The 27,973-nt window shown below is 44.6% G+C and overlaps 1 protein-coding gene across 5 annotated transcripts; it reads left to right on the plus strand.

Annotated features, from left to right (window-relative positions):
* Positions 1 to 27,939, plus strand: Srsf4 (serine and arginine rich splicing factor 4). Of its 5 annotated transcripts, none has more exons than XM_087550043.1 (9): positions 1 to 245; positions 10,533 to 10,739; positions 11,605 to 11,788; positions 12,331 to 12,616; positions 17,684 to 17,826; positions 18,597 to 18,709; positions 23,969 to 24,183; positions 26,256 to 26,345; positions 26,510 to 27,939. In XM_087550043.1, exons 7-9 carry the CDS (start codon positions 23,975 to 23,977, stop codon positions 27,306 to 27,308), a joined length of 1,098 nt encoding a protein of 365 aa, XP_087406169.1. In that variant the 5' UTR covers positions 1 to 245; positions 10,533 to 10,739; positions 11,605 to 11,788; positions 12,331 to 12,616; positions 17,684 to 17,826; positions 18,597 to 18,709; positions 23,969 to 23,974; the 3' UTR covers positions 27,309 to 27,939.
* The last annotated feature ends 34 nt before the right edge of the window (positions 27,940 to 27,973 follow it).

Raw genomic sequence — 27,973 nt, forward strand, 5'->3', positions numbered from 1 at the left:
GTTCTCGAGCTACGTGCTCGCGTACGTCGCCGGGCTTCGGCTGCGTCCGTCCCGCCGCCCGCCCGTTACCGCCGCCGCCGCCGCGCTTTCCCTTCGCCGGCCGCCGCCTGAGGGGGGCCGGGGCCAGCCGCCGCCGGAATGCCGCGCGTGTACATCGGCCGCCTGAGCTACCAGGCCCGGGAGCGCGATGTGGAGCGCTTCTTTAAGGGCTACGGGAAGATCCTGGAGGTGGATCTGAAGAACGGGTGAGGAGGGCGGCGGAGGGGCCGGCCGGGGGGCTGACTGGGCCGCGGCAGTAGCTGGGAGGCCGCGGGGACGCGAGCACGGCGCTCGCTGGGCACTAAGTCGCCGCCGGCCTCCTCCGTTCCGCCATGGCGGCGGCGCCTCCGGGGCGCGGGTAGGCCCAGCGCTCCCACTGCGCCTGCGCGGGCGGGGGTGGTGGCGGGATAATGGGAACGGAGGCCCGGGTTAGGCCGGGGCTCCGGGCGCCGGATAGGCCTGGGTTTCCGTCGCTGGACAGCGAGTCCGCGGCCTGTTTCGACTCCGAAGTGAGACGGGCCTCCCGCTCTGGGGCTGCCGGGAGCAGATGAGGGTTCCGGCTCTCTTGTCCCTGGTTCCCAGCCTGACCCGCCTGAGTCCCTCCCGGCGCGTGTTTCTGGGGACAGGAGCTCTGGCTTTTCCATGTGCCACACTTTTTTGGGCGGGAGACTCCAGTTTTAGTAGTGCAGCGACAGTTTCGAAAGTACTGTCTTGCCGCGCTGAAAGCCTTGCCCGCTCCCTTTACTAGAGTAAATTAAAGTCCTAGCTCGTTATCTTGAGTGAGTCCTTACAGGGTTTCTACTTTGTGGTTTTGGCTCTCCAACTCGCCAGAAAATAATGCTGTCGTAGGATTTGTTGAGTGGATAGGGTCCCTCCTGGCTAGGTCTGCGTCGACTGCTGGTGCAGGTAGAGACACATTTTTAAATTGCCTACTTAACAGCTTTCCCCGTACGGTCTAGGCTTGTATTCATTCCTAATCTGCTTTGGCGAAACAGGGCTAGCAGAGGCTACCAGGTTTCGGGGGAAACGGGTGAGTTGTCAGGCCTGGAGGATGTTCGAGCATCTTTTGCTTGGGAGCTGAGAAATAGTAGGTAGGACTTGAAAGGTATTAAGCACCGAAACGGCATCGGAAGCACTAAACCTTGAATGTTAGAGGAACCCTTGGTTTTTTGCTGTGTTTGTTTTTGTTTTTTAGACTTTGCGTTTGGTCCAATGCGATCAGCAGTAACTGACATTTGAAAAGAAATATACCTTAGTAAGAGTTATATATGAGCCAACACGTTCTCAAAACTGGGTTTCGAATTGACACTTAGAAGAATCTCCTTGCTGAGAACAAGACTTAAATAAAATGTTTACGAATGCTGGATTCGATTCACATAGACAATTTCTCATTTTGTTTGGTGACCTTAATAGTTTTTACAGAACGTACCAGCGACATGAGAGAGGATTGTTTTTGTGATACTTACCCTACATGTGAGAGATTAAACTCCACTTTCCCCTCCCTGCTGCTCATTTAAGTTGACAGAATAACTTTTGTGGGGGAAAACGTGGGTTTTGGAAGCCAGATAAGTCTGAGTCAAACCTGGCTCCTCAATTTGTTTCTTTGACAGGTGGCTTGGTTTCTCTGAACCTGTTTTCTCATTCATAAAAAGGAAGGGAAGGTAGAAAACGTATAAAGCTTTTGCCATCTGCTATAATAGAGTCTTTGGGAAACATCTTAGCTGGTTAGTGTTTGTAACGGTACGGTGTATTTGCTGAGGTCTTTTTCTCAAGGAGTAGGTGAGAGTTGAAAAAGGTAGCAGGGCAAAACTGACCGCTTGACCAGGTTACTAATGCACCAGCAGGATACCCAGGACTGTACTACATGTATTGAGGAAGAAGACAACTGTTCCTGACTAACCTGTTATGATTGACATGCATTTTGATTCAAGGAATGCTTGTTCTCATTTAAAACTCAGGCAACTAAAATGTAGAATAATTTACTAAAATTGATTTTCCTTTATTATTTTTATTTTTACTTGCATTGATATTTTGCTTGCATGTATGTCTGTGTGAGGGTGTCAGATCCCCTGGAACTGGAGTTACAGTTGAGAACTGCCGTGGGGGTGCTGGGAATTGAACCCAGGTCCTCTGGAAGAGCGGCCAGTGCTGTTAACTAACCACTGAGCCATCTCTCCTGCCCAAAATAAATGTTTCTTTTTTTTTTTTTTTTTTTTTTTTTCTTTTTCTGTTTTTCGGAGCTGGGGACCGAACCCAGGGCCTTGCGCTTGCTAGGCAAGCGCTCTACCACTGAGCTAAATCCCCAACCCCATAAATGTTCCTTAAAATGAGCTTTGAAGTATGGATTTACTAAGGCTCGAAATGAAAAAAGAAATGTCCAGAAATACATTATGTTGGAATTGAAGTGGTCCACTAAGGACCAATCGTAATCGTAACATAATCTAGCTGGGATCAAACCTCACGAAGGACCCAGAAATTTAACACCAAACCAGAAACAACTATTAAAAGTTTTACACTAGGGAACTGGAGAGATGGCTCCATCCTTAGAGGCACTGGCTGTTTACCCAGAGGACCCTGGTTCAATTCTCAGCATCCACATGGGAGCTCACAAGTGTCACTCCATCCAGTCCAGGAGAATTTGACACCTGTCCTCCAGCACTAGGCGTGCATGTGGTAAACAGTTACATAGGTTGGCAGAACATCCATACACATAAAAATAAAGTTAGAGAATAAGATTTTTTTTCTTTTCTTTTTTTCGGAGCTGGCGACCGAACCCAGGGCCTTGCGCTTGCTACGCAAGCGCTTTACCACTGAGCTAAATCCCCAACCCCTACACTAAATTTTAAATCATGAATAGAATTCAGAGACTTGGAGGGAAGCCTGGAGCACTTCAGGGAAGTCTGAGAGGACAGACACTCTCAGAACTTTTACTGTCTAAGTCTTTTAGGAACTTTGAGTCTTATATTGCCAAATAATGGTGTGCATGAAATCCATCCTAGATCAAGGTTGAAATAAGGAATGGAAGTTACTTCTGGGTTTAAAGACAGCTGTTACAGACACTAATTCCATGTAATACAACCTAGTGTCTTTCTGAAATCATTGCAAAGAAAATGACTTCCAGGAAGAAGACAGATAATGGAGGTGCTGGGAAGAAGAAAGGAAGCAGTAGAACAAAAGGAAAATGTAGCTGTGGGGGGCGGGAGGTGCATAGTCTTAAGCCTGGGACCATATCTCCTTACAGGAAAGTGACTTTGAACTTTTCTGGATTGAAACTTTAAAACAGATTTTAGATTAATGCGGCTTTAAAGAATTGCTAAAGTGTTCACATTTGTTAAAATGAGGTATCTTAGGTGTGGGCCGATGGGTTGTAGGTAAAGTTGAGAATTAATTAGGTAACATACTTTATACTTGCAGAATGAAGATTCACTGTCCAGGAAAGGATTTTGTTGCCTCTCTTTTGGTGGGGGTGGAGGGAGGACACACGTACAAGCAGTTCAACATTTCTTGCCTGCTACTTTATTGTGCCAGGCAACCTGCTTCTGTTTTAGAGAACTTGGAAACAGATGGTTCTTCAGGGAACTACAAGTGTGATGCAGAATCTCCCTGGGGCCACATTGACCATACATGATTGGATTAGAGTCTCCTATATTCCTACCTGCCTGATAAACCACCTGGTACCACTTTGGACAAGAGTAGACCAGAGGGAATTCTGGGAGTTTCAAGGAGACAAAAGTATTAGTACCTTTCAGCTCTATGTTAGCTTTGTGGGCTTTGATTACATGTGGATTGTATCAATTTTCTTTTTTATTAATAAATCACTTTGTTGTGATATGTGGAAGGTTGCTGTTTTTATGTACAACAGTTTCTTGCCACAAATAACTTGTAGTTTTAGTCACAGATCTTTTCATTTTTTGAGTAAAATTTACTCCATCCTTAAGTGATTTACCTGCCTAATAGCTAAAGTTCAAATTATTGACGTTTTCTTTCTTTAACTGGCTTAATCATTAATTAAAGCATTCCAGAGAAAGTGAGTCTGTATTTGACATGACAGTGAAGTGGTATACAGTTGGAGTTTCAGTAGGAAGTTTTAAATTGGTGGGGGTTTTTTAATTTCTGGTATTACTGGATAGTTTTTGTCTTTACCTTTGTTTAAAATTAAAGTGGTATAGAACTGGGGGAGGAGGAGTGTTTTAAAAACTCACAGTGAGTTAGTTTCCCCATCCCTGTCACTGGGCCTTATTTGCTGAGAGGAATCACTGCCACCACAGAACTTACCCCAGGTATTTTCCCCATGGACTAATGCCTTGTTCTGTAGAGAGAGAGTAAAGGCAGTCTAGTTGAGCTAATACTCTAGATTATGGGTTTCTGGTGAGCTGAAATCTCGCTGCCAAAAAAGGGCGCGATTTCCCTTAATGAAGCCCCACTTACCATTACCTTACTGCATTCATGGGCTATCTGCCAGCCTTAAAAGTAGTGTCCCACTTGAATTTGAGTCTGTAGGAATTTGGTTCTGTGTTGATTTAGTTCTTACCTAACGAGAGTCACTTTATTAGAGTTCTCCAACCACCTTATATATAAATTTTAAAAAGTTTCCTTATAGGCTGGGCCGTGGTGACTGACAATCCTAGCACTCAGGAGGCAGAGGTAGGAGGATCTATGGCCAGCCTGGTCTACAGAGGAGTTCCAAGACAGCCAGGGCTGCACAGAGAAACCCTGTCCTGATAAGCAAAACAAAAAGAGTCTTTATTCATATTTTACTTTTTCTTCAAAGTACAGTCTATTTCCCATTGTGACAGTTTTCTGTGTTTAACTGTTTTCTGACATGGAGAAAGGAAAATGAAAAGGTCATCTGAGATGACCCTGTCTGCGATTGGGGCGCCTGGCCTGCCCTTGTCACCTCTACAGCTTCTGTACATTTCTTCCTTTCATTTTGTTTTTTGTTTTGTTTACTTTGTTTTTGAGATGGGGTCTTACTGTGTAGACCAAGTTGGTCTTGAACTCACAGATCCACCTGTCTCTGCTTTCTGAGGTATGTGCTACCAAGTCTGTCTTTGTGAATATTCTCTGTCTCCAGCAACCTGCCTTGTATGATGAATTGTATTGTGCAAGGCTTTATGCATGGCAGGCAAGTCACTCTACCATTGGGCCACGCCTTTTACCTCTACAGTATGATTTTATTATGATTATATAAAAATGCTACATATAAATTCTATTTAGTATATGCAATTAAAGCTAGGTTAGAAGACATTTAGATCATTTTTTGATTTTCGCTATTTTATGCATATGTAGCACTGGAAAATATTCTTTATGTAAAACTAATTGCATATTTTTAGGATTTGGGCATAAAAATAAATATGTATTCTTACATTTTCTGGTAGCCCTTAATTTTCAAACCAATAGTTTGTATGTTTTATCTAATTTTATGTATGTATACGGGCTTTTTTCCTGGTTTTTACATTGTCTAAATTACCTACAAGCTATACATATTGTCTAAGTCAAAAGTTACTTTGTGAAGTTCTCAATTCTCCTAGGCTAAATGAAAAAAAGACCCAAGTGCTTAAAAACAGTAAATCAAGGTTAGTAGAAAATTCAGAAATCAAGAGTTCTTAAACAAGGGAAGAAATGGACTGGAGAAATGGCTCAGTGGTTACTAACACTGGCTGCTTCTCGGGACTACCTAGGTTCAGTCTCCAGCAACCACATGGTGACTCACAACTGTAGCCAAGGATGACCTTTATCTTCTGATATTCCTACCTCTCCCACGTGCTGGGATTATTATAGGATGTGGTCCACCTTTTCCCAGCAGTGCTGGGATCAACCCAGAGCTTCATGCATGCTAAGCAGCGGAGGTGCATCTCCATGCTTGTGTGCCCCCTTTTCTACTTTGGCTTGTGTGATTCTTTCATAGTTATATTGAAATCTATGCTGTTGGTTGCCTAAAATTCCTTGTCTAGCTGAGTTGTACTTTGCCTAGCCATTCCCCCTAGGTTGTCCCCTAATATTAGCTGTTATAAATAGCCCTGTATTGGATGTCATATGCATGAAAACCTTTTTGGTACTGTGCCTTACGACACATTTTCATGGAACAAAATTCATTAGTCCCACAGGAAATGAATGCACAAAGTTCTTAATGCCTGATGGTATATACCTTTAATCCCAACCGACAGAACCAAACAGATCTCTGTGGGATCCAGGCCAGCTAGGACCACATAGTGAGACCCCAGCTCAAAAACAAAAATAACCTTACCAGTTCAAGAAAAGCAGCAGTGGCTAAGAATGTCTGCATCATGGCTACCCCACTGGCAGTGAGCCATGGTACTGTTTACCGTCTTTGCCACTTGAAGTAATACTGTGGAGATCTTTTGAGCCAGGAGCACAAAACCAATCACAGCAATATGATGAATGGGTCCCTGTCTCAGAAAGAAAAGGAAAGAAAAAAGTAAATCCTATCTCAAAAAATCAACAAAGCTAGCCAGGTGTGGTGGTGTTCGCATGTAGTCCCAGCACTTGGGAGATGGAAGCAACAGAATCAGTAATATAACAAAATTATCTTTGGCTACTCAACAGGATTGAGTGAGACCTTGTCTTTTAAAAAAAAAAAAAAAAAAGAAAAGAAAAAGAAAGGGAGCTGGGGAGATGGCTCAGCAGTTAAGAGCACTGACTGCTCTTCCAGAGGTCCTGAGTTCAAATCTCAGCAACCACATGGTGGCTCACAACCATCTGTAATGGGATCTGATGCCCTCTTCTGGTGTGTCTGAAGACAGCTACAGTGTATTCGTATACATAAAATAAATATAAAAAAAAGGAAAGGAAAAGACAGGGCCCTTGATACAGTAGTGTTCTGTCATTGTTGTAATAGTTCTATAACCATTACAAATGCAGTCCTTTTTATTATGTTACTTCTTCCCCAAAACATGGAAGATTTAAACTTTTCTGAGAAATCAATACCAAGAAACAAGACTATACTTTAAATTATATCTAAATATTTCTAACAGAAATTACCCTGGCCCTAGTTCTTTCCTCAGTTTGTGTTATGAATAAACGTTACATGTAATTATTTGGTCAAGACATTTTAAAAGTCTGTTTTGTTTAGTGTCTTGTTCTTTTCTCTTTGAGATAACCACACAAATGAGAACTACATGAGGTACCTTTCTTAATGCCCAGAGTTTTGACTGGATAATATATGTGGTTTGGGTTTGAGGTGCTCTAGGTAACTTTGCACAGACAATTATATTTTGCATTCTCAAAAGGAAGGTGCTTCACATATCTGAGAAAATGTCAGGAGTGGTACTTATGTGTGAGCTAACACTGAACTCTAAAAACAAGAAAATATTAACAGCTTCATTGTATGTATGGTTTTTTAATCCATTTATGGGGGTGGTGGCATGTTATGGCACGTCTGTGGAAATCACAGGAAAATTGGCTGGAGTCAGTTCTCCTTGTACCTTGTGGTTTCCCAGGATTCCACTCAGGTTGCCAGGCGTGACCTTTAGCCATTGTCCTGTCTCACCAGCTGTACAGTTTCTATTTCAACTAACTATATCAGAGTACTTTATATAAACAGGTGGTAGCCCTGGTTTGTGCTAACGTGAAAACTGAGGCCTGTGGTTGACAGGACAAGATTACAGGATGAGATTTGAAAGCGTGGAAACTGCGGATTATTTCCATTCACACGCTAGCCATAGCATTGCAGTGACAGTCAGGCTTTTCTCCTGTTGCTCCTTTCCTGCCTACAGGGGTAATCTGGGTTCCTTGGCCTGTTCACCCTGTAGTCTTTTCTAGAGGCTTCTAATAAACTGATGAGCCTCAAGTGAGACAGTTCTACTTTTTATAATGCTGGCCTTGGTAGAGAATGAATAGGGAGTGGTTAACCCTCAGGCTGTCATGGCTACCTGCAATAGGATGTGTGTCAGTGTGCAGACGTTTCAGTGTCTTGTCATCCCTGCACCTCTGATCTTAGAGTATCCTTCAAGTGAAGAGCTGGAGTGTGTCCTGGATTTATGTAGCTATATTCTAAGGCAAGGCCTTCTGGGCTGAGGGGAAAGCCCCAGGCTAGAGATGATAGCCAAAGACTTACAGCTGGTGCCAGAAGAGGAGGGGGACTGAGGGAGCATTGAAAGCAGCCTGGCAAGGTGGGCAGGACTCGGGCATGTATTATCTGGTACAGCGATGCAGGAGAGCTAAAAGAACTTAACATTTTTGTAAAAATAATGAAATGGCCTGTTGGGGGAAATCTGTCTCCAAGAAAAAGCATGGCTTTGGCATCTTTAACAGAATTGATGTGGAAAAGAATAGAATAGACCGCTACCCAGTAAGAGCAACATGTAAACAGCCAAGCCTTCCCAGAGGTATGAGCCTTACCAAGCTTATTAGCACCTGACAGACAGCCTGCTCCCTGCATTGTTTAGAGCCCACTCTGTGTGGCTTTAGTGTGGATTTGGGTAGCACTGTTTGTTGAGTATGTGCTTGTTTTGGTGAGTGGGCATAATGGACATGGTGATGCATGTTATTCTGTGTTCCGAGATGTGTTCTGAATTAGTAATGATAAGTGCTGTACACTTGTTTTTAGTTTGTGTTTGAGCTTCATGAACTTCAGTGTAGACTTTTGAGAGACAGAAAATTGAGACATAGGTCTAATTGTAGACCCCAACTGCCTCAAGCTTCTTTAAATAAGGAAAGCACCTTTTTTTTTTTTTTTTTTTGCTTTAAAATAACCATTTAGTCATGACAGGGAGATTATAATGAGTATAGTTTGCTCCTCAAACTAAATAGTGTTATTTTGTAGGCATCCCATTCCTAGGATAAGAATATGGGAAGAGCTCAGGAAAGGAGGTTAGCAGACTTAGCTCTCTAATAGTGTTGTTTCAAGGCCTTGTGTGGACTTGCCTTTAATCCTGGTACTCAGGAGGCAAAGGCAGGTGGTTCTCTACATTCAGGGACAGCCTGGTGGTCTGCAGAATTCCCAGGACTGCCAGGGCTACACAGTCCTAGAACTTTGCAACACTGAACCACACCACCACCAGCCTGCTGAGTTTGTAAAGCCTTTAGGGTGATAAAAGCGACTTGATAGGTTGTCCGAACAATTACAAAGTAACACTTTAAAAATCTACTTCTTCTGGAGTAAGTTTTATTTCTTATAATGATTGTTTCCTGTGAATATTCCTTTAGAGATTCTCTGTTATCTGCAGTGTGGTTGGACCCTGGGCTAGGGCTGGGGATTTAACTCTGGTGGAATATTTTTCTAGCAAGCCTAAGGCCCTGGCTTCAGTTTCCATTGAGTCTTGAATTTAGCTGTGTGTCAGTAGATTTTTTTTCAATCAAATGATATATCTCATGTTAGTCATTTTTCATTGTTGGGACTGAATTCCTGAGCACATAAACTTATAGACTTGTTTTGGCCATTTTCTAGATCTGGGTCCACTCAGCTGGTTCCTTGGCTATGGGCTTTAAAGGTTAAGGAGAATGTCTTGTCAGCTAGAACCTGTGTGGTGGAGACTGCCTGCCCACCTTGTGATGATCAAAAGACAGAGAAACAAGAAAGGGCCTATGAGTCCCCCAAATACACACTCATGACCTATGTCCTCCAACTAGGCCACACTTGCAGAAGTTTCCGGTACCTCCTGATAATTCCATCACATTGTGTGTTCATTAGTACATTAATCCATTGATGAGCTCAGAGCCCTTGAACTGTTGAAATTTTTATTGTTATTTTTGTTTCTACTGGGAGCTTAGTAGAAAATATTGCAACTTATTAGTATTCACACTCTCCAGTTACAGGATGGGTGTCACTGCCTTTACTGTGCTCCTGGAGCCCCTGCTTTTCCAGCCTCTCGTGTTAAGGACTACTTTTCACTGGGTCTGGGAGGGGGCAGAGCCTGATGGGGTGCAGGTTGTAGGTTAGGATTGGAGTTTAGAGACTCAGAATCTTGAGTAGCCTTGACCAGAGACCCAGCAACAGCTCCAAGTCTTAATTCTCTGTCTAGGAGTGGCAACAGCCCTCAGAGTTGGGAAGGTTGAGTAAAGCAATGTGTGTTTCCTATGATGTTTGACAAATAGCAAGACAGAAAAATAGGAATTGGTTATTACTAAGAGGAATTTGAAGAAAGAAAGAGTCCTAGTGGGGTGGAATAGCTTGGAATTAGTCAAAAATAAATCAGGTCTTAGATATGTATCATCCATTACTACTGAAGTCTTTGCATTTGGAAGTCTGTAAACCTAGTATTTGACTTCTGACCCTCCCCCCCTCTTAATATTCACTCATAAATATAAAATATTTTGGTCCCAGTCACCATTCCTTTGCACAACTAATGAACTGTGTCCTTGAGTGTTCTCTTTGACGACCACTCATATCGGCACAGCCAGCCCCAAGGACCCACCCTATCCTGATCTAATTGTTGCTGAGCTCAGAAGCAAAGACAGACTTCAGGGGTTGATGTGGGACCTCTAGAATGGAGATTGCACAGAATAATCTTATTTTTCCTCTATTCTTCTAGTCTGTTATGTTCTGAACCCACACATGTTTTCGGAAGGACCAGATGGCTGACACTGGCTAATGGGAACCAAAAGACAAGAGTGAAAGTAACCCGGTTGTCTCATGCCCCAGCTTAGAGTGCTTCACCCTACCCCGAGACCAGTGTCCTTTTTCTCTGGAGACTTCACCTTGCTGTATCAAAAAACTGCTACCACCTGGCTTATCTGAGGTTAGATTATGGTTAAGTCAAGCAGCAGTGCTTACTAAATAGAAAAGATTCTATTTGGGACTGTGGGAGAACAGGAGAAGCCATCTGCCTTTCAAAGGCTTTGGGACCTGTGGTTTAAAGTAAAACTGGAATTCAAGAGTCCTGAGCCTGGGTTCATTTTCAGCTCTACCACATAGGAGCTCCCTGCTGGGAACAAGCTGCCTGGCCTCTCCAAGCTTAGTTATCTCTTCATGAGTGAGAAAAATAATTCACTCTTCGAATTTATCATGAGTAACAAATGGAATATTACAGATAATAAAAACATTTCTTTACTGTAAGCCAAGTGCTGTGCTAATGGCCAACAGGTACTAGCCTTTGTTATGTGAAAGCCCTCATAATGAAGTGACAAGATTAGTACAACCGAAAGAAACAAGGCTTAAAGAGCATTTCCTTCCTTGTAAGATGAAAAGGTGATGGAAGTGCTAGCGAAGTGGCTGGGTGAGCATCAGGCATGCAAGGTGCTGAGGCCTCCTGAAGGAGGTGCTTCTCAGCCATAAGCAGGAAGGGCAGAAGGATTGAGCTTGTGTAGTCAAGGTGTTTAGAAGGCTGTAAAGCTATCAGGAGACATAGACTTCTAAGCAACAGAGTAATTTAGCTGCTGCCTTTTCCCACTCTAGTGTAGAAACAAGTTGCCTGAATGAAAATAGCTGTAGTCTGGAATACAGTCCCAAGGCCCAGCACAATGGGAAAATGATTGAACTTAACAATAGACACAGTGGATAACCAGAGGAGAGTAGTCAGAAATGATTGCAAGGTTGTTGGGAGTGAATCAGGGATCAAGGTTTCTGGAAGAGAGAAATCATGAGGTAGGTTTTCTTCTTTGAAGGTGGGGAAAGATCAAGTGCAGACTGAGCTGTGGCCAACCGTGTGCAGACCAGGAATCCACACCAGCTCTAATCAGAGAGCTCTTGGTGTGCGGGAACTGCCAGTTTGCCGACGTGAAAGAGCCCCAGGCTGGGTAATGGTGAGCCCTGAAGTCGCACCCCAGCTCTGCCACTGAGTGAGCACGGGTAAGTCTTCCACCTTCTCCGGGTGGCCTTGATGGCCTTCCCTCCTCTGAGACTAAAGAAAAAGGGAGGGCAGAAAGCCAAGAACAGCCTCCTTCCTGTCTCAGAATAGGAAAGGGTCTCAGGAACCTGCTCCTGGAGCAGCAGCTCGCCACTGTGGGTTGTAAAGTCCCTCAGTCACTGCGGAAGCCAGCTCACATCCATGACCATTGATGCTAAGCAGTAAATGTGACACTGGTTTATGTGCTGTGAGGGCCTGGCTGCTGATACCCTGGAATGCTGCAGACCTATGGGGTCAGGGCACTTACACTGTTCTCATTCACAAGCTTCTCCAGGTTGGCCTCACCTGAGCACGAGAGTTGGCTGTAGAGCTGTCTTAGTTCTACAGGGTTCTGTGCACTGGATGCAGCTCTCAAGATTACTCTCTGCTCTCCTGTCATTGTGCCCTTTTCACCTCTTAAGACCCAAGTTGGTTGAAGCCTAGGATCTACTGAGTGCTTTGAAAGCTGTTTTGATTCCTGTTCACTGAATACCATTTCTTTCAGGGCAGATTTAAGGGCTCTGCCCTCAAAATACAGTGCTACTGGCTCTAGATTGAGGGTTCAAGCCACCCTGTGGGTTTACTTCAACAGATGAAAATTTTTCCTTGGCTACAGCAACATCCCTAATCCTGACCAGCCATGGAGAGGTTCGGTTCTTACAAGGAAAATGAGTGAATGTGGGAATGGCTCACCACATTGGGAAAGCAAAACTCACATCCTGCTGATGCTTGGCTGAGGACTCTCATGTCCACATACAAAGAAAAGCATGTGGCACAGTTTTAGGACAAAGGTGAGCAGAGATCCACTGTGGAAAGGGGCACATTTTCCTTATTGAGAGACCATCCGAGGCATGCTCCTCGGTAAGCAGTGTTGGTGGGTGTCCGCAGTTACGCATGGAGGCTTGCTTTTCCTGCTCCTTGTATCCACTCCCCAGCAGCACCTTCTAGTCGCACCTGCTCAGTCAGCTAGTTGAGTAGCTCAACCCCAGGCCAGCCGTGCTTATCATTCTCCCCTAGGCCTTTTCTCAGTCTCCTTGACGAATGAGAGGGTTTGGAAGACAGACAGCCCTAAACCAATGTGAAGAGGGTGAGATAAGTGTCGTCCTCTTCAGTAGGACATAAAGGAAAAGGCAAACCTGGTGGTGGTCAGGACCTTTGGTATTTACAAGTACTGGGGTCAGAGAAAGCCTCTTTGGCAGCGCTGTGAGCCTAGGTGGTAACTCTTGCAAGAAATGTGATGAACATTTCTAAAGTGGACATCTTAAGAGACCTTGGATTGAAAACACATCATTCCAGTCGTGCTTTTTCAGTTTGACCTGAGGACTACATCAGCTGTGGATGAAGAAGACTAGAACATTGCACAGGGATGTGAATGGACCAAAGATCTGAGCAGCTACAGAAGCAACATGGCTTTGCTTCATGCTGTCCTGGTACCCTGCTAGACTTGTTTCAGAATCATAAAGCTCACTTTTTTAAAGGAGAAAGTGATACCAATTCTCCCTTCTCCCCTCATTCTTATGACAGGATATGCCAGGATCAGAGGAAAACACTTTGGGAAGACACAATAGAAGTAACATTAAGAAAAGATTTTTTTGTTTTCTTTAGTTGAAGTGTTGTGTGTGTGGTAGTGCTTTCACACAGCGTAAGGGAAGGCATAAAATGCTGCCACCCTGAGTAAGATGAGGTATGGTTTCTGCTAGATAGGACCTGCACTGAAGTCCTCTCTCCCCAGTTCCCTCACACTCATCCTTCCCATGCTGGAGTCTCCTGACAGTCCTCCTAATGCAGCAGCCGTGGGTTTATAGCCGTGGGATAGAGAGATCTATCCATCCAAGTTGTGTGTGTTGAGGCTTACAGATCCCACCAGGTGCTGTGTCGTGTGATAAAGTCACACTCGTGCCTCGGATCCTTCCTTACCTAGACAGAAAATTCCAGAGAGCTTTGTTGCTTTGTTTTTGGTTTTTGAGAATAGGTCAGTTTCATGTTATTTGCTGTAAAGTACAAAGGGAATAGTGTTTTATTAGCCATACAAAGGTAGTACACGCCTTTAATCCCAGCACTCAGGAGGCAGGGGCAAACCAGCTTTGAGTTCAAGGCCAGCCTGGTTTACAGAGTGGCAGCCAGGATTACACAGAAATCGGGGCTGAGGGTGGGGGGCAACAAAAAATCATTTATTAGGAAGAGTGCAGGTTGGTTTTTGAAGAATCACTGATAACCATCAGAAAGATTTGCTTTTTGAAGATGTGAAAATTCAGCTGAAGAACTGCTAAGGTGTTTAAAACAAACTCGGGTTCCATAGTTTTAAAAGACAGTAAGTAAAAGGTTAAGTTTATCCCTGTCTTTGGGTGCTATTTTTGACCTAGACCTTGCTCAGAGGAGTGCAGATTTTAATGTTTCTCATACTCATGTGTTGGGACAAACCTTTAGTTGTATGTAGTATACACGCTCACTTGACAGTTAAGCACCAAGAAAATAAGTACGCTGTTGCGTCCATTCCAACAGAGCTGGGCCTACAGCCAGACCAGAGGCCAGGGCTTGCTGACCATCTTACAGATGGGAGTCAAAGCTCTCTGCTCACCACCCTGCTGAGTGTTCACTTGTGCCTCAGTTTCTCATTTGTGACACAGGTTACTGGTACCTGCCTCTTGCATGCTATGAATATTAAATAAAGTCACATTGTTGAGAATAGAAAATGTTTAGTGAATGGTATGCGGTGATATTTTATCACTGTTACCCAGGCTGCTGCCTTTCAGAGCCCATTCACTGGACTTGCTTGGAGAATGCAAAGCCAAGTGGAGAGTGCTTTGGTAGAAATACCTGACCCAGTGTCTCTTCATCCTCAGAAGAGGCATTCCCCACCATTCTGCTTTTTCTCTATGGTATTATTGTGGTTTCAGCTCCATCCAGGCTGCCAGTTTCAGAAGTGACAGTCTGATGCCTGATTCGGTCTTTAGTCTGAACTTTGCCATTAAAATGCCCTTGATAGATTTTTAAAGCATTTCACAGAGAAGCCACCAAAGTTTTCTGTTAAATAAATTGGACCTTAAGTCAACTATTTGGCTTAGTCAACTAATAACTAAGTGATCCCCTGGGGAGTTTTTAGGAGTAAATATTAGGAAAGATTACACGGGTCATTTTCCTCTGGCATCACAAATTGTCCTGCATCTTGCTTCAGCCTCAGCTGGTCGAGACTGGTCTGTCTGAGCACTGATCTATGTTTAAATGACTGTGCCTCCCTGATAGGCTGTCACAGGTTTCCCTGAAAGGAAGGTCACATGAGCACTGCTGAGTGCTGCATCCCCTGGAGTCTAAGCTGTAGCCTCCCTGAGCCCACGGCAGCTGGGCTTCCTGCCTCGGTTGCCCTGCAGTTTAGGGCCTTGGATTTTGTGATTCTGTGGTTTATAGTTAAAAACGTTAGCTGTTTGGAGGAAATTAATTTTTTAATTTTTTTGTAATTTATTTGTTTAGGAATCAGTACTGTTGGGACCTTATACTAAGTCATTTCTGATCATTGGTACTAAGCAAAAGGGTACCGCTTAGAGAGGGAGAGAGAGCGAGTGAGCCATGTCATTGGGCTCGTGGCAGGTGTTCTTGCTTATCCTTCTACTTGCTGTCTGCCTCTCACCTGGTGCCAAGGGCAGGATGCTGTGAGCAGAGGAAAGCAGAATAGATGCAGGACTGGTCAGCAGTTACAGAAGGACATACTTCACTCTTTGTGGTGCTTTATGATCTATATAAATAGATCTAATCAGAGCCAAAGTAACGTAGTGTTGGGTTCATTGTTTTGCTTTGTTTTTTTTAATCTGCTTTTTGATAAACTTCACCTTGCCAGATGTGGTAGGGCATGCCTTTAATGCCAGCACTGGAAGCGGTCAGGAGGATCTCTATATAATAGAGTTCAAGGCCAGCCAGGGTTATAGTAAGACCTTTTCTTAAAAAACAAATTGTCTCTTTTAAATGATCACTTCCCTGATGACTCATTTTACCTAGGAAGGGGAAAGGCAGCTACAGTGTCATGTCCGTTGAGGGTTTTTAGTGACAGAGGCAGTTTTGAGAACAGTGAGTGAGTGGAAAGGCTTTATTTTATTTTTCTTGACAAATGGCAGCAGTGTGCTTGCTCAAGACCGTTCTCCTAAGCTGTAGAGTCTGTTTCAAAGATCCCACAGAGCTACGTGGGCAGGTGTTCTGAAAACATGTCCTGTTAGGGAACTAAGTGTGTCTGCTTTATTTTGTTTGTTTTTTTGTTTTTTGTTTTGTTTATTTTGTTTTTTAATGGAGAATCAGTGCCTCTTAAGTTTGAATACCACTCAGACATTTCAGCATAAAAACACCTCTAAAATAAACGGGGGACCAAGATATAGCCCAGTGGGTAAAAGCACTTTATACCAAGGCTGACCACATGAATCCAGTCTTTGGGATGGGCGCACTCGGTGAAAGAAGGGAGCCAACTCCTGCAGTGACCTCCGAGTTACACACTCAACCCCTCCCCCGTCCCCAAAAGTGATTAAAGAAATTATCTCTCCAGGGGCCGGAGAGATGGCTCACAGGGTAAGAGCTGCTCTTCCAAAGGCCCTGAGGTACTCCCCAGCAACCAGATGGCAGATCAGAACCATCTACGAGACATGGTGCCCTTTTCTGATGTGTAGCAGAACACTGTGTACATAATTTAACTCTCCAAAGCTTGGCCTGCACATTGAAGGATTTGTTTGGAAAGAACTCTTTACTTAAGGTGAATTTGGGCAATTCTGAATTTTCACTTGACATGTTAACTTAGTATATCACAAACTCAAGAAACTAAACTAGGTAGGCATATTACATGCATACCTGTAATCCCCACACTCGGGAAGTTAAGATGGGAAGTTCAAAGCCAGCCAGGATTCCACTGTGAACCCTGCCTAACCACCCAACCCTGCCCCAAAGATTTCCTGAGATTGTTGTTGTTGTCGTCATTGTCGTTGTCATCCCTGGCAAGTCTCGGGGCCTGTGTCCAATGTCAGTATGTTTGAGCACAGAGCAGCATCATTTGCCTGTGTGCACAAACTTGTCAGAGTCTGAAAAATTGGTTTGTAACTCCTTTGTGATTGGCTGGATCCAAAGGATGATTTTGGTTGTAAAATACAGACAGTACACACAAAGCAGGTCCTTTCATAGACCAAACTAAAATTAATTCAAGAGAGTTTAACCCTGCTTGTAAGTATTTTACAGATTCTGTACTTTGCTTAACTAGTCTGTAGCAGGCATGAAAAGGATTTAGGGGGTGGAGAGGGCTTCCCCCACATGTATTAAATCACCCTATTTCTGCTGGAAAGTACCTAGTGATGTGACATGGTCCAGTTGTATGTAGATCACTCCAGCCTTTCCAAACATGAAAACAAACTTGGAGTCACACAGGGAAGTAAATAGCTAGTAATTTCTAAAAGAGTTTTTTCATTTGTGACTAATTTGTTTAGGTAGGAAAACAGGAACCTTGAAAAAAACTTTGACAAAAGAGACGTAAGACACTGACTTTCACCTGCCTTGACCATGACTCAGCGGTTAATGCAGCATGGGGAGTCCCGCTGCACCTAGGACACACACCACTGTCAGAGTGCAAGAGGGGAGTTCTCGTGTGCTGTTCGAGGCACACACGGATTCCTTAAACCAAGTAGCCTTCCTGCTAGACTTAACACAGCCTTCTGACTCCTGCAGTTAGTGCCTGTTGGCACAAAGACAAGGTGGTTTTGGCTACAGAAAAGAGAAAATTGGCCCTTAGTTTGCAACCCCCAGCCTGTGCTAAGCATGAACCTCGTTGATTTCTGACAACATTAGTGAAGCTGGATGCCGCTGATGCCAACCAGTTTTTATTTGCTCTCTCGTAGGTATGGTTTTGTGGAGTTTGATGATCTGCGTGATGCAGATGATGCTGTTTATGAACTGAATGGCAAAGACCTCTGTGGTGAACGAGTCATTGTTGAGCATGCCCGAGGCCCACGTCGGGACGGCAGTTACGGTTCTGGACGCAGTAAGCATTTGAAGGATATATTTATAGATGTATCATAACATACTTTTATTATAAATGCTAATTTTTAAAGCAGTTTTATGATTTAAAGGTAGATATTTAAGCTGTTTCTATAAGAGTATATCTTTTAAAATACAGAATTGTAAATAAAAAATTTTAATATTTGATGTCATTAATTTGTTTTACTATTTAAAATATTTCCCGTAATGCAATTTGACATATATTTAACAAGGACCTCAGTTTTAATTAAAAGAATCCTTTGAGGCTAAGATGACCAGCTGTTCTGTTTGCTGACCTGGGTTACTTTTTCATGGGTCACCCTTGGCTAACCAAAAAATAGGAAGCCATGCAATGACCACAGTCATACTCCTTAGACATGGGAGGTATGGCGCCCTCAGACACAGAGGAGATTAACTGAGATAGGTGCCTACAACCTTTTCTTTCCATAAAAAATAACCATGAAAATTTTAATCACCATGGGTAATAATAGTAACTGATTTAATAATTTGCTTTTCCTAAATTGTTGTTTCTTAATTAATACATGCTAATTTAAAATATAAACTGGTGAATGTATATGCCTATAACTTACTGATTTGTGTGTGTGTGTGTGTGTGTGTGTGTGTGTGTGTGTGTGTGTTTAAGCTCAAATTAAAGGTGAGGCTTTAGTTAATATACACATGCCGTTGTTAGAAGGGGGTGAGTCACATGTTTTAAGAGTGCTCTGTGTTATCTCCTCTTACACTGTATGATGTGTCTGTTTGAACCGTCTGAAGGTGGATATGGTTATCGAAGAAGTGGCCGAGATAAATATGGTCCTCCTACTCGCACAGAGTACAGACTTATTGTGGAGAATCTGTCAAGTCGATGCAGCTGGCAAGATCTAAAGGTTTGGGCCTAGTTAACTCTTCAAGGCTGGGCATGGGTAAGGGTAGGAAACAAGTATATTTATGTGGGCGTAGGAGTGCAAAAGATATTAAAACCACTCATACTCTACTTATGTGGACGCCAATGGCTCCAAGGAATCATTTGTATTACATAGAATTGTCCACTGCAGAGAGTGTTCTAGAGAGATGACAGGGAGGAGCTGCATAGAAAAGGCTAACAACCTGCGTTTCTGTAAACCAGAGCTAGAGGAACATTACTTTCAGTTTCTGTGTGGGTCGCACAACGAGACTATCCAGCCAGTGTCATTCTGTGTTCTTAGTCAGGCATGGTTGTCTGCATAGGTAAGTGGTCAAGGTGGGAAGTAGGCCACCTTGGGCTACATAGTGAGGTCCAGAAATGGCAGCTTATCTCAAAGTGGGTGGGGTCAACCTGTCTTGAGAAATAGTTACTATGGGCTGAGCAAGGTGGCACACACTTTATCCCAGCACTTGGGAGGCAGAGGCCAGCAGAGCTTCATAAATGGGAGGCCAGCCTGACCTACACAGTGAGCTCCAGGCCAGTCAGGACTACATAGTGAGACTTGCCTAAAAAATAAAATAATTTTAAAAAGGAAAGAAATTTTTATTCAAAAATTCCAAGATCTAGGGGTTTGGGGAGGGGCAGGGACAGGGGGTTCAATTCCCAGCATCCATGTGGCACCTCACAGCTGTCTGTAACTCCATGATCTGACATCTGCGCACCGGCAAAACAACAATGCCCATGAAATAATAATAATAATAATAATAATAATAATAATAATAATAATAATGGGCCCAAAGTTGGCTTTAACTTGGCGCTGAGCACTTAAACCTGACTGGTGTGCATAAGGCTCTGGACTGAAGCTCAGCACCACACAAATGAAAAAGTTAAGTTCTGCTGCTGTGCCCATCCAGGACGCTGGAGTTCACTTCTTGAGAACAGTGTTACTTTCTAATGGTGGTAGGGAAGGGGACTTGTTGAGAAATGTCTTAACCCTGTGGTCTCAAGACAACGAAAGACAAGTTGTCTCTTTTTAAGCTAAGAAAAGAGTGGTTAGGAATTCCTTACATTCATGCTATGCTTTGTTTGGGTTTTTGTTTTTGTTTTGTTTTGGGGTGTTTTGAGTAGGGGGTTCAGAGACAGGGTTACTCCGTGTATCCTTGACTATGTTGGAACTTGCTCTTATAGACTAGGTTGGCCTCTAAATCCAAGATCTGCCTGTCTCTGCCCCTGAGTGCTGGAATTAAAGGCACCACCTAGCCATTCATTTTATCTTAAAGGATCTTTTTCAGATTTGCTACAGACAACTTTTAGGTTAACCAAGATGAAATGCCGAGACGCCTAAGGTGTGACTCTGCACCACCTTCAGTGCACCGCTTGGGAGGCAGAGGCTGAGGCAGGCAGGCTCCCATGAGTTGAGAATAGTCTGGCATAAAAGGCTAGCCCTTGGGGGTGGAAAGATAACCTAGCAATTATGGACCTACACTGGAGGCAGTCAAAAATACCTGCTGCTCTTACAGAAATCCCAAATTCAGTTCCCAGCCCTACAGTCTGGAGGCTTACAACCACCTGTAACTTTCACTTTAGGAAATGTGGTGACTTCTGGCTTCCACGGGCACCTGTAGTCACATGCACATTACCACCCACAGATGCATACATATGCACATAATTTAAAGGTAAAACTCTAGGGGCTGGGAAGCTGGCTCAGCAGTTAACACTGGATGCTCTCTTAAAGAACAAGTGCAGTTCCCAGCACCCACATGGCTGTTCACAGCCATCTCCACCTCCAGTTCCACCGTCTCCAGTTCCCTCTCTGTCTGCTGGTACCACATGCATATGGTACACAGACACTCATACACATAAAAGGAAAAATTAAGAAAAAGACTTCTTCCTGGTCTTCCTTGCTCTTGCTGGCATGTGTCTACATGGATTATTTGAAGATGATGATATTTTCTTTGGTCCACTTAGCAAAGTCATTAGATTAGTTGGCTTTGCTTCTGTACCTGAGCAGTTTCTCTCCCAGGAAAATGAAAATACTAGATAATGAAGAAGACTGGGTCTTCTTCCTACCTCTGCATCCTACCAGTTGTATGATCTTACAAGTCCCTTATCTTGGTTCCTCAACTACAAAATGCCGTTTTACTGTAACTATTTAACATAAACTGTTGTACTAGAGGTTGACCCTCGCACACGCTGAGCAAGTGCCATACCACTGAACTGTATCTACCCAGCCTTCTTCCCCTTTTGTGCAAGGAAAGGACGGTGTTGAGGCAGGTCTCACCGGATAGGCCAAGCCTGTCCTTGAACTCCATAGAGAACCTTGCTTCTCCCTCCTGAGTGCTGAGTTTAAAGGCCTGCATCACCATGTTCAGATGCTCTTTGCTTTTTCTTGAAGTTAACTCTAATTTGCCTTGAACTCACTCTTTATGCAGACCTTGTCCTTAACCCCTTTGAGTAGCTAAAAATCAGAGTCTTCCATCACCAGGCTCGGTTTTAGAGTTATTAACATACTTTTGTTTTAAAAGTCAAAGGAGTCCTAGGTGTAGAAAATATTAGCTATAGCCAGATAGTGGCACACACGTTTAATCCTAGTACTTGAGATAGAAGCAGGTAGATCTGAGTTCAAGGCCAGCCTGCTGCACAGAGTGAGTCCCAGGACAGCCAGGGAAACCCTGTCTAGAAAAAGCAAAAAGAAAAAATATTAGCCATTGATAAGGAAATTGAAAACACTAAGAACATTAAAGGGATCTTCCCCTTTAAAATCCATAATTTGAAGCTGGAGCAATAGCTTTCAGTTAGGAGTAGCTGCAGTGCTTCCTGAGGACCTGAGTTTAATTCCCACACCACATGGCGGCTCACAACTGTGTAACTAACCCAGGGGCTCCAGGGCCTAATTTTGGCCTCCTTGGACACTAGGCATTCACATGGTGTACAAACATCATCTACATAAGGTAAAAATGAATGAATCTTTTCTTAAGGTCATAGATTTATATCACATTGTATAAATTGGGTTAGAAATGTTTATCTTACTGTTATGGAGAATTGGAAGTTTTACTTTTTTTAAAGACTTATTTATTTATTTATTTATTTATTATATATGAGTGCACTGTCGCTGTCTTCAGACACAGCAGAAGAGGGCATCTGATCCCATTACAGATGGTTGTGAGCCACCATGTGGTTGCTGGGAATTGAACTCAGGACCTCTAGAAGAGCAGTCAGTGCTCTTAACCGCTGAGCCATCTCTCCAGCTCCTGGAAGTTTTATTTACATAGTAGAACAAGATTAAGAATTTGGTCCCTGGTGTTGGGGATTTAGCTCAGTGGTAGAGCACTTGCCTAGGAAGCACAAGACCCTGGGTTCGGTCCCCAGCTCCGAAAAAAAAGAACCCAAAAAAAAAGAATTTGGTCCCAGAGGACTGGAGAGATGCTCAGTGGTTAAGAACATTGGCTGCCCTTCTAGAGAACCTGGGATTGCAAGGTGGCTCACAACTGTCTAACTCCATTCACAGGATGTCTGATACCCTACTCTGGCTTCCAGGGACTCTGTGTGCATGTGGTACACAGGCATAACACCTATACATACAAAATAATAAAACATTTAAAAAAGAGAGAGAAAGAATTTGCCAGGCAGTAGAGGCAGGTAGATGGTCTCTTGTGAATTCAAGGCCAATCAGGGCTATATAGAGAAACCCTGTCTCAGGAGGAAAAATTGATTCCATTATTTATTTATGTGTTTTTTTTTTTTTTGTTTTTTGTTTTTTTGTTTTTTGTTTTTTTTTTTAATGATAAGGGGCTTCCCTCTGTAGACCTGGTTGTCCTGGAACTCACTGTAGACCAAGCTGACCTCCAGTTCAGAGTTCTATCTCTGACTCCTCCTAAGTGCTGGGATCAAAAGTGTCTACTCCCGTGCCCAGCTAAGAGGCAACTCTTGAAGAATTTACCCACAGCCATGATCTGAAGCATGTCTTTCTGGGTTTATATTAACCTCTCCCCATTTGCTTCATGAAAAAATAATTCCATACTGGATTTTTCCTGCCCCTGTGCCCCAGATGAAGACCTCACTGACTTTGAACAATTAACAGCTGTTGTAATTTACTGTCCATGTCTGTAAGGTGGGTGTGTCTGTGTGGTTATGATACAGAGTGAGCACCTGGAGTGCGACACCCACTGTGACAGCTGCTGGTGCCGTCACTACTCTGTAAGTGTGGCGTAGCTGAAATGAAGCAGGGACCCCAAGGGCTCAGAGAAGAAGCAGCTCAGAGGAGCTACATTTGCAGCCACGTGACTGACAGTTCACAACTCTAAGGTCACAGGTAGATCTCTGAGTTTGAGCAAAGCCTCTAACTTTAGTTCCAGGGACCCAGTACTGTCTCTGGCCTCTGAGAGCTGCAGGCGTGCATAAGGCACACATACATACATGCAAGACACACACAAAATGTAAAGATAGTAACGCTGGCCCAGCTCTCCACCACTCATCTTTTCCCTAGTTTTTCGTGGCAGTCCCATCTTGAGCTAACCATGACTGCATCTGTGTTCACTTGTGCATGACCTAGTTCGAATGGCTACTAGCCTTTTTCTCAGACCCATACTTCTGCAAATAAATTTTTGTACAGAGGTGTTGTGTTCTTGATTGGATTGTGGATAGTGATCACAATCTATGGACTGCACTGAGAAACCCTCAGAAACATGGAGGGGTGGGATGGTGACTAGAAGATTATGTATGGGCTGGAGAGATGGCTCAGCGGTTAAGAGCACTGACTGCTCTTCCAGAGGTCCTGAGTTCAATTCCCAGCAACTACATGGTGGCTCACAACCATCTGTTACAGGATGTGTCTGAAGACAGTGACAGTGACTCACATACATACAATAAATAAATAAATCTTTAAAAAAAAGATTATGTATCATGCTGACAGACATGCTTGTGATGTAGCAGATAAGTCAAATGACACAAACTGTATGCTCAGTGTTTACAAATACAGAACAGAACTTAACAAAGCGAACACAGACCACAGATGTCACTGGGACGTTAGGCCACATCTTTACCCAGATCCATCCCTACCACTAAACTGCACTCACTTTCCTTTGTTCACACGTCTGCTCCGGCTCTGCACGCACTGGGCCACACTGACTGCTGAGGACACAGGCCTGCTCCATGGAGGGACAGAAGGACAGGGGCTGCTTTTGCCCCCTACCCCACAGCTTCACTCACCTTCTGCATTGTAACTTGGATTTTTTTCCTTTAGGATTATATGCGTCAGGCAGGAGAAGTGACGTATGCAGATGCTCACAAGGGACGCAAAAACGAAGGAGTGATTGAATTTGTGTCTTACTCTGATATGAAAAGAGCTTTGGAAAAGTTGGATGGAACTGAAGTCAACGGCAGAAAAATCAGATTAGTTGAAGACAAGCCAGGTTCTAGACGGCGCCGGTCTTACTCCAGAAGCCGGAGTCACTCAAGGTATGTTGACATATCGTGAGTTGATTATCATGGACAGCCCACTCATGCTCTCCTGTTGGCTTTCCTGGCATGACTCCATGTGCTTCAGTGGCTCAGGACTTTGAACTGAACAGTTTGTGAGACTCGGGAACCTCTTACATCACAAACACAAACAGAAGCAAAGTCCTTTCTGAGACAGGACTGCGTGGCCTCTCACCTTTCTCTGGGGAGCTGAGTCATAAACTTGGCTAGAAGCACATAGTAAGGCAAGGGCACCTGTTCCTATATGCAACTGGAGAAGAAGCTGGCAGTGGTGGTGCACTGAGGAGGCAGAGGCAGATGGATCCCTGGGTTCAAGGCCAACCTGCTCTACAGAGTGAGTTCCAGGAGAGCCAGGGCTACACAGAGAAACCCTGTCTTTAAAAAAAAAACAGGGTGGGGGGACCCTCCAGATTAAGCAGGCATTTGTGAACCACCATGTTGGTGCTGGGTATCAAACCTGGATCCTCTGCAAGGTGAGCAAGGGACCTTAACTGCTGGGCCATGTCTCCATGTCATCTGCTGAGCTCAGATCTGATCCCTGTCCTCTCTGGAAAAAACAGGCAGTGAGCGAGTGATGGCCATTGTGACCCAGCACAGCTGATCTGGGGTCAGTAAGGACCCTCATGGAGACAGCTCAGAACACTGGGGTTGACGGGTAGGCAGGGCTGTGTCTTTCTAGGAGAGAGGTGTTTCATAAAGGCCTGAAGTGTGGGGTGAGTTTCCCAGAGTAGAGAAGATGTGACGTGTATGCACTGTTAAAGTTTTCCCACAGCTGGGTTCATAGAGCACAGTGTGCTGCCTGCTGATTTCAAGGCTGGGGCTCGAGGTTTTAGAGAGAGGTTGTGGCAAGTAGTGCTCTGTACCTAACTCCTGTCACCTCTGTGAGTTAACTGTGCTGAGCAATGTCTAGAAACAGCAAATCGATCTTACTGTGTCTCTGGGACCATGATCTTAGTCCTCGAGTGGTTCTGACGGCTGTCGTCAGCTTGGGCCTTGCTTATTTGCTTTTCATCTAGTGTACCTGACTGCTTCCTTCCCCACACCTCTCCCATGGTCTCTTTCAGACCTCAAAGTTGAAAGACCAGTGTGGGAATGTGTTTGCAAAATTCTCTCTCTTTTCTTTCCGTCCTTTGTGTGTATTGAATTCTATATTTATGTTCATCTGAAAGACATTGTAAGTTATAGCGCTAATTTAAAAGTGCCCAAGAACACAATACATAACTATCCTCACCAATATATTTATCTGGTTCTTCCATGGGTGTCTTCGCGTTGTAGTATTTCCTGGCTGGGATCCAGCTTAGTCATGTAACAGAAGGTTAAGTCTCTCTGACCTGGAACATTCTACCTTGTGTCTGGGATTACAAGTGCACCACTGCTCAACCGTGGAGCAGGCATGTTTTCATTGAAGGAAGGGAATGAATGTTTTGGTTGACTCTAGACAGTCTTTTCTATTATAACTAGACAGTCTTTTATATAATTAAATGGGGTGGGGGTTACCTGCATGTGTGTCTGCATTATGTGTGTACACACTACCTGCCAAGGCTAGATGAGGTTATCAGTTCCCCTGGGACTGGAGTTACATTTGTGAACCACCATGTTGGTGCTGGGTATCAAACCTGGGTCTTCTGCAAGATCAGCAAGGGACCTTCTTAACTGCTGGGCCATGTCTCTGTGTCATCTGCTGAGCTCAAGGGAGAATGTTGGATCCCTGAAACTGGAGTTATAGATGGTTGTGAGCTACCATGTGGATGCTGGGATTGAACTCAGGTCCTCTCCAATAACAAGTGCTCCTAACCACTGAGCAAATCTCCAGCCCCTTACTGGCTTTTTTTTTTTTTTTTTTTTTTTTTTTTTTTTTTTTGGTTCTTTTTTTTCGGAGCTGGGGACCGAACCCAGGGCCTTGCGCTTCCTAGGCAAGCGCTCTACCACTGAGCTAAATCCCCAACCCCCCTTACTGGCAATTTTAAATTTTCTTTTTCTAACCCGTGTATGTGAGTTCAGGCCAGCCAAGGTTAATGAGACCCTGTCTTAAAAACCTTTCTCCACCACAGGTCTCGCTCTCGAAGCAGACATTCTCGGAAGAGCAGAAGCCGAAGTGGTAGCAGTAAAAGCAGCCATTCAAAGAGCCGCTCTCGATCCAGGTGGGCCTGCAGCTTCCCCGTGTTCCAACCTTCCCTCCCTGGAAATGGGGGTCCAGAAGCCATCCTTCCCCTGCTTCTGTGCCCTACCTGCCCTGCGCGCTCTCCATTTCCTGACTTAGAAAGCGTCTAGTCGCTCGTTACTCACCCAGTACTGTGTCTTCCAGGTCGGGTTCCCACTCCCGCAGCAAGAGCCGCAGCCGCAGCCAGAGCCGCAGTCGCAGTAAGAAGGAGAAAAGCCGGAGCCCCAGCAAAGACAACAAGAGCCGCAGTCGCAGCCGCAGCCCCGACAAGAGCCGAAGCAAAAGTAAAGACCATGCAGAGGACAAGCTCCAGAACAACGACAGCGCTGGCAAAGCCAAGAGCCACAGCCCCAGCCGCCATGACAGTAAAAGTCGGAGCAGGAGCCAGGAGAGGAGAGCAGAGGAGGAGAGGAGAAGCAGCACGAGCAGGGGTCACAGCCAGGAGAAGAGCCTGCTCAAGAGCCGCAGCCGCAGCCGCAGCAAAGTGGGCAGCCGCAGCCGCAGCCGCAGCAAAAGCAAGGACAAGCGGAAGGGCCGGAAGAGAAGCAGGGAAGAAAGTCGAAGCCGGAGCCGCAGCAAGAGCGAGCGCAGCCGGAAGCATAGCAGCAAGCGGGACAGCAAAGTCAGCAGCAGCAGCAGCAAGAAGAAGAAGGGAGACACCGACCACTCCCGGTCACCGTCCCGCTCAGTGTCAAAGGAGCGGGAACATGCCACGGCAGAGCCTGGCCAGAGGGAAAGCCGGGCTGAGGGTGAGAGCGAGGGTCCCAATCCAGAGCCCCGGGCCAGGTCAAGATCCACTTCCAAATCCAAACCTAGTCTCCCGGCAGAGTCCCGCTCCAGGTCAAAGTCAGCTTCAAAAACGCGCTCTCGGTCCAAGTCTCCATCCAGGTCTGCTTCCAGGTCGCCCTCCCGGTCTAGATCCAGGTCCCACTCAAGGTCCTAACTGGCCATGCTGCGCTGGAACTGCCGAGAAGTTTTTGTACATTTGGTAGCCGTAGCACAGGAGTGAAGTAGAACACCCGTCACTGCTGTACATTAACTCCCCAAAGGTGTGTCTCAGTTGTTCAATCTCAGTGCTTCCTCGGTACCGCCTCCCGGCGCCAGGCCTTCCCGCTCCACTGAAAAGCAGCTCCTCAAACTCCCTGTACTCACAGTAGGACACCCAACGCCTTGGCTTTCAGGCCTGGCCACGGCTACAGGGAGCTCGGCACCTGGACGGCTTCTCAGGCTGGAGTGATGGCGTAGGTAGGTGTGGTGAGCTCAGCCGTTTGCCCTTGAATTGATGCCCTTTGATGTGTGCCACGTAGTGAAAGTGCAAGTCTTCAGTCTCCCACCACTTCGGTTTCCTGTTTCTGGACTTAACAACCTTGTGAATAGCACAGTCAAGAGAAATGGATACCTGCATAGCCCATAGGAAGTAACACTGTAGAGCTCCATATTCTGGTATTGTGATTATATTGTTTTATATTAAAAAAGGAAAGAATTTTTTTTAATTTTATTTTTCCCCGTCTTGCAAAGTATAGTGGCCCCTGTTTCCATTAAATTTGAATAAAGACTATTTTTGCTTGACAAAATTTCACCGTGCTTGAATCTAAATGGCATTTCCTG

This window comes from Rattus norvegicus, chromosome 5 (assembly GCF_021556685.1).
Source record: "Rattus norvegicus strain SHRSP/BbbUtx chromosome 5, alternate assembly SHRSP_T2T, whole genome shotgun sequence".
Lineage (NCBI taxonomy): Eukaryota > Metazoa > Chordata > Mammalia > Rodentia > Muridae > Rattus > Rattus norvegicus.

What these genes read in the sequence shown, in the direction of transcription:
- Srsf4 (XM_087550043.1), top strand. Translation starts at nt 23,975, where the DNA reads ATGCGTCAGGCAGGAGAAGTGACGTATGCAGATGCTCACAAGGGACGC. An exon ending in AGAAGCCGGAGTCACTCAAG is followed by an intron (nt 24,184 to 26,255) that starts GTATGTTGACAT and finishes TCTCCACCACAG; the next exon opens with GTCTCGCTCTCGAAGCAGAC. An exon ending in AAGAGCCGCTCTCGATCCAG is followed by an intron (nt 26,346 to 26,509) that starts GTGGGCCTGCAG and finishes TGTGTCTTCCAG; the next exon opens with GTCGGGTTCCCACTCCCGCA.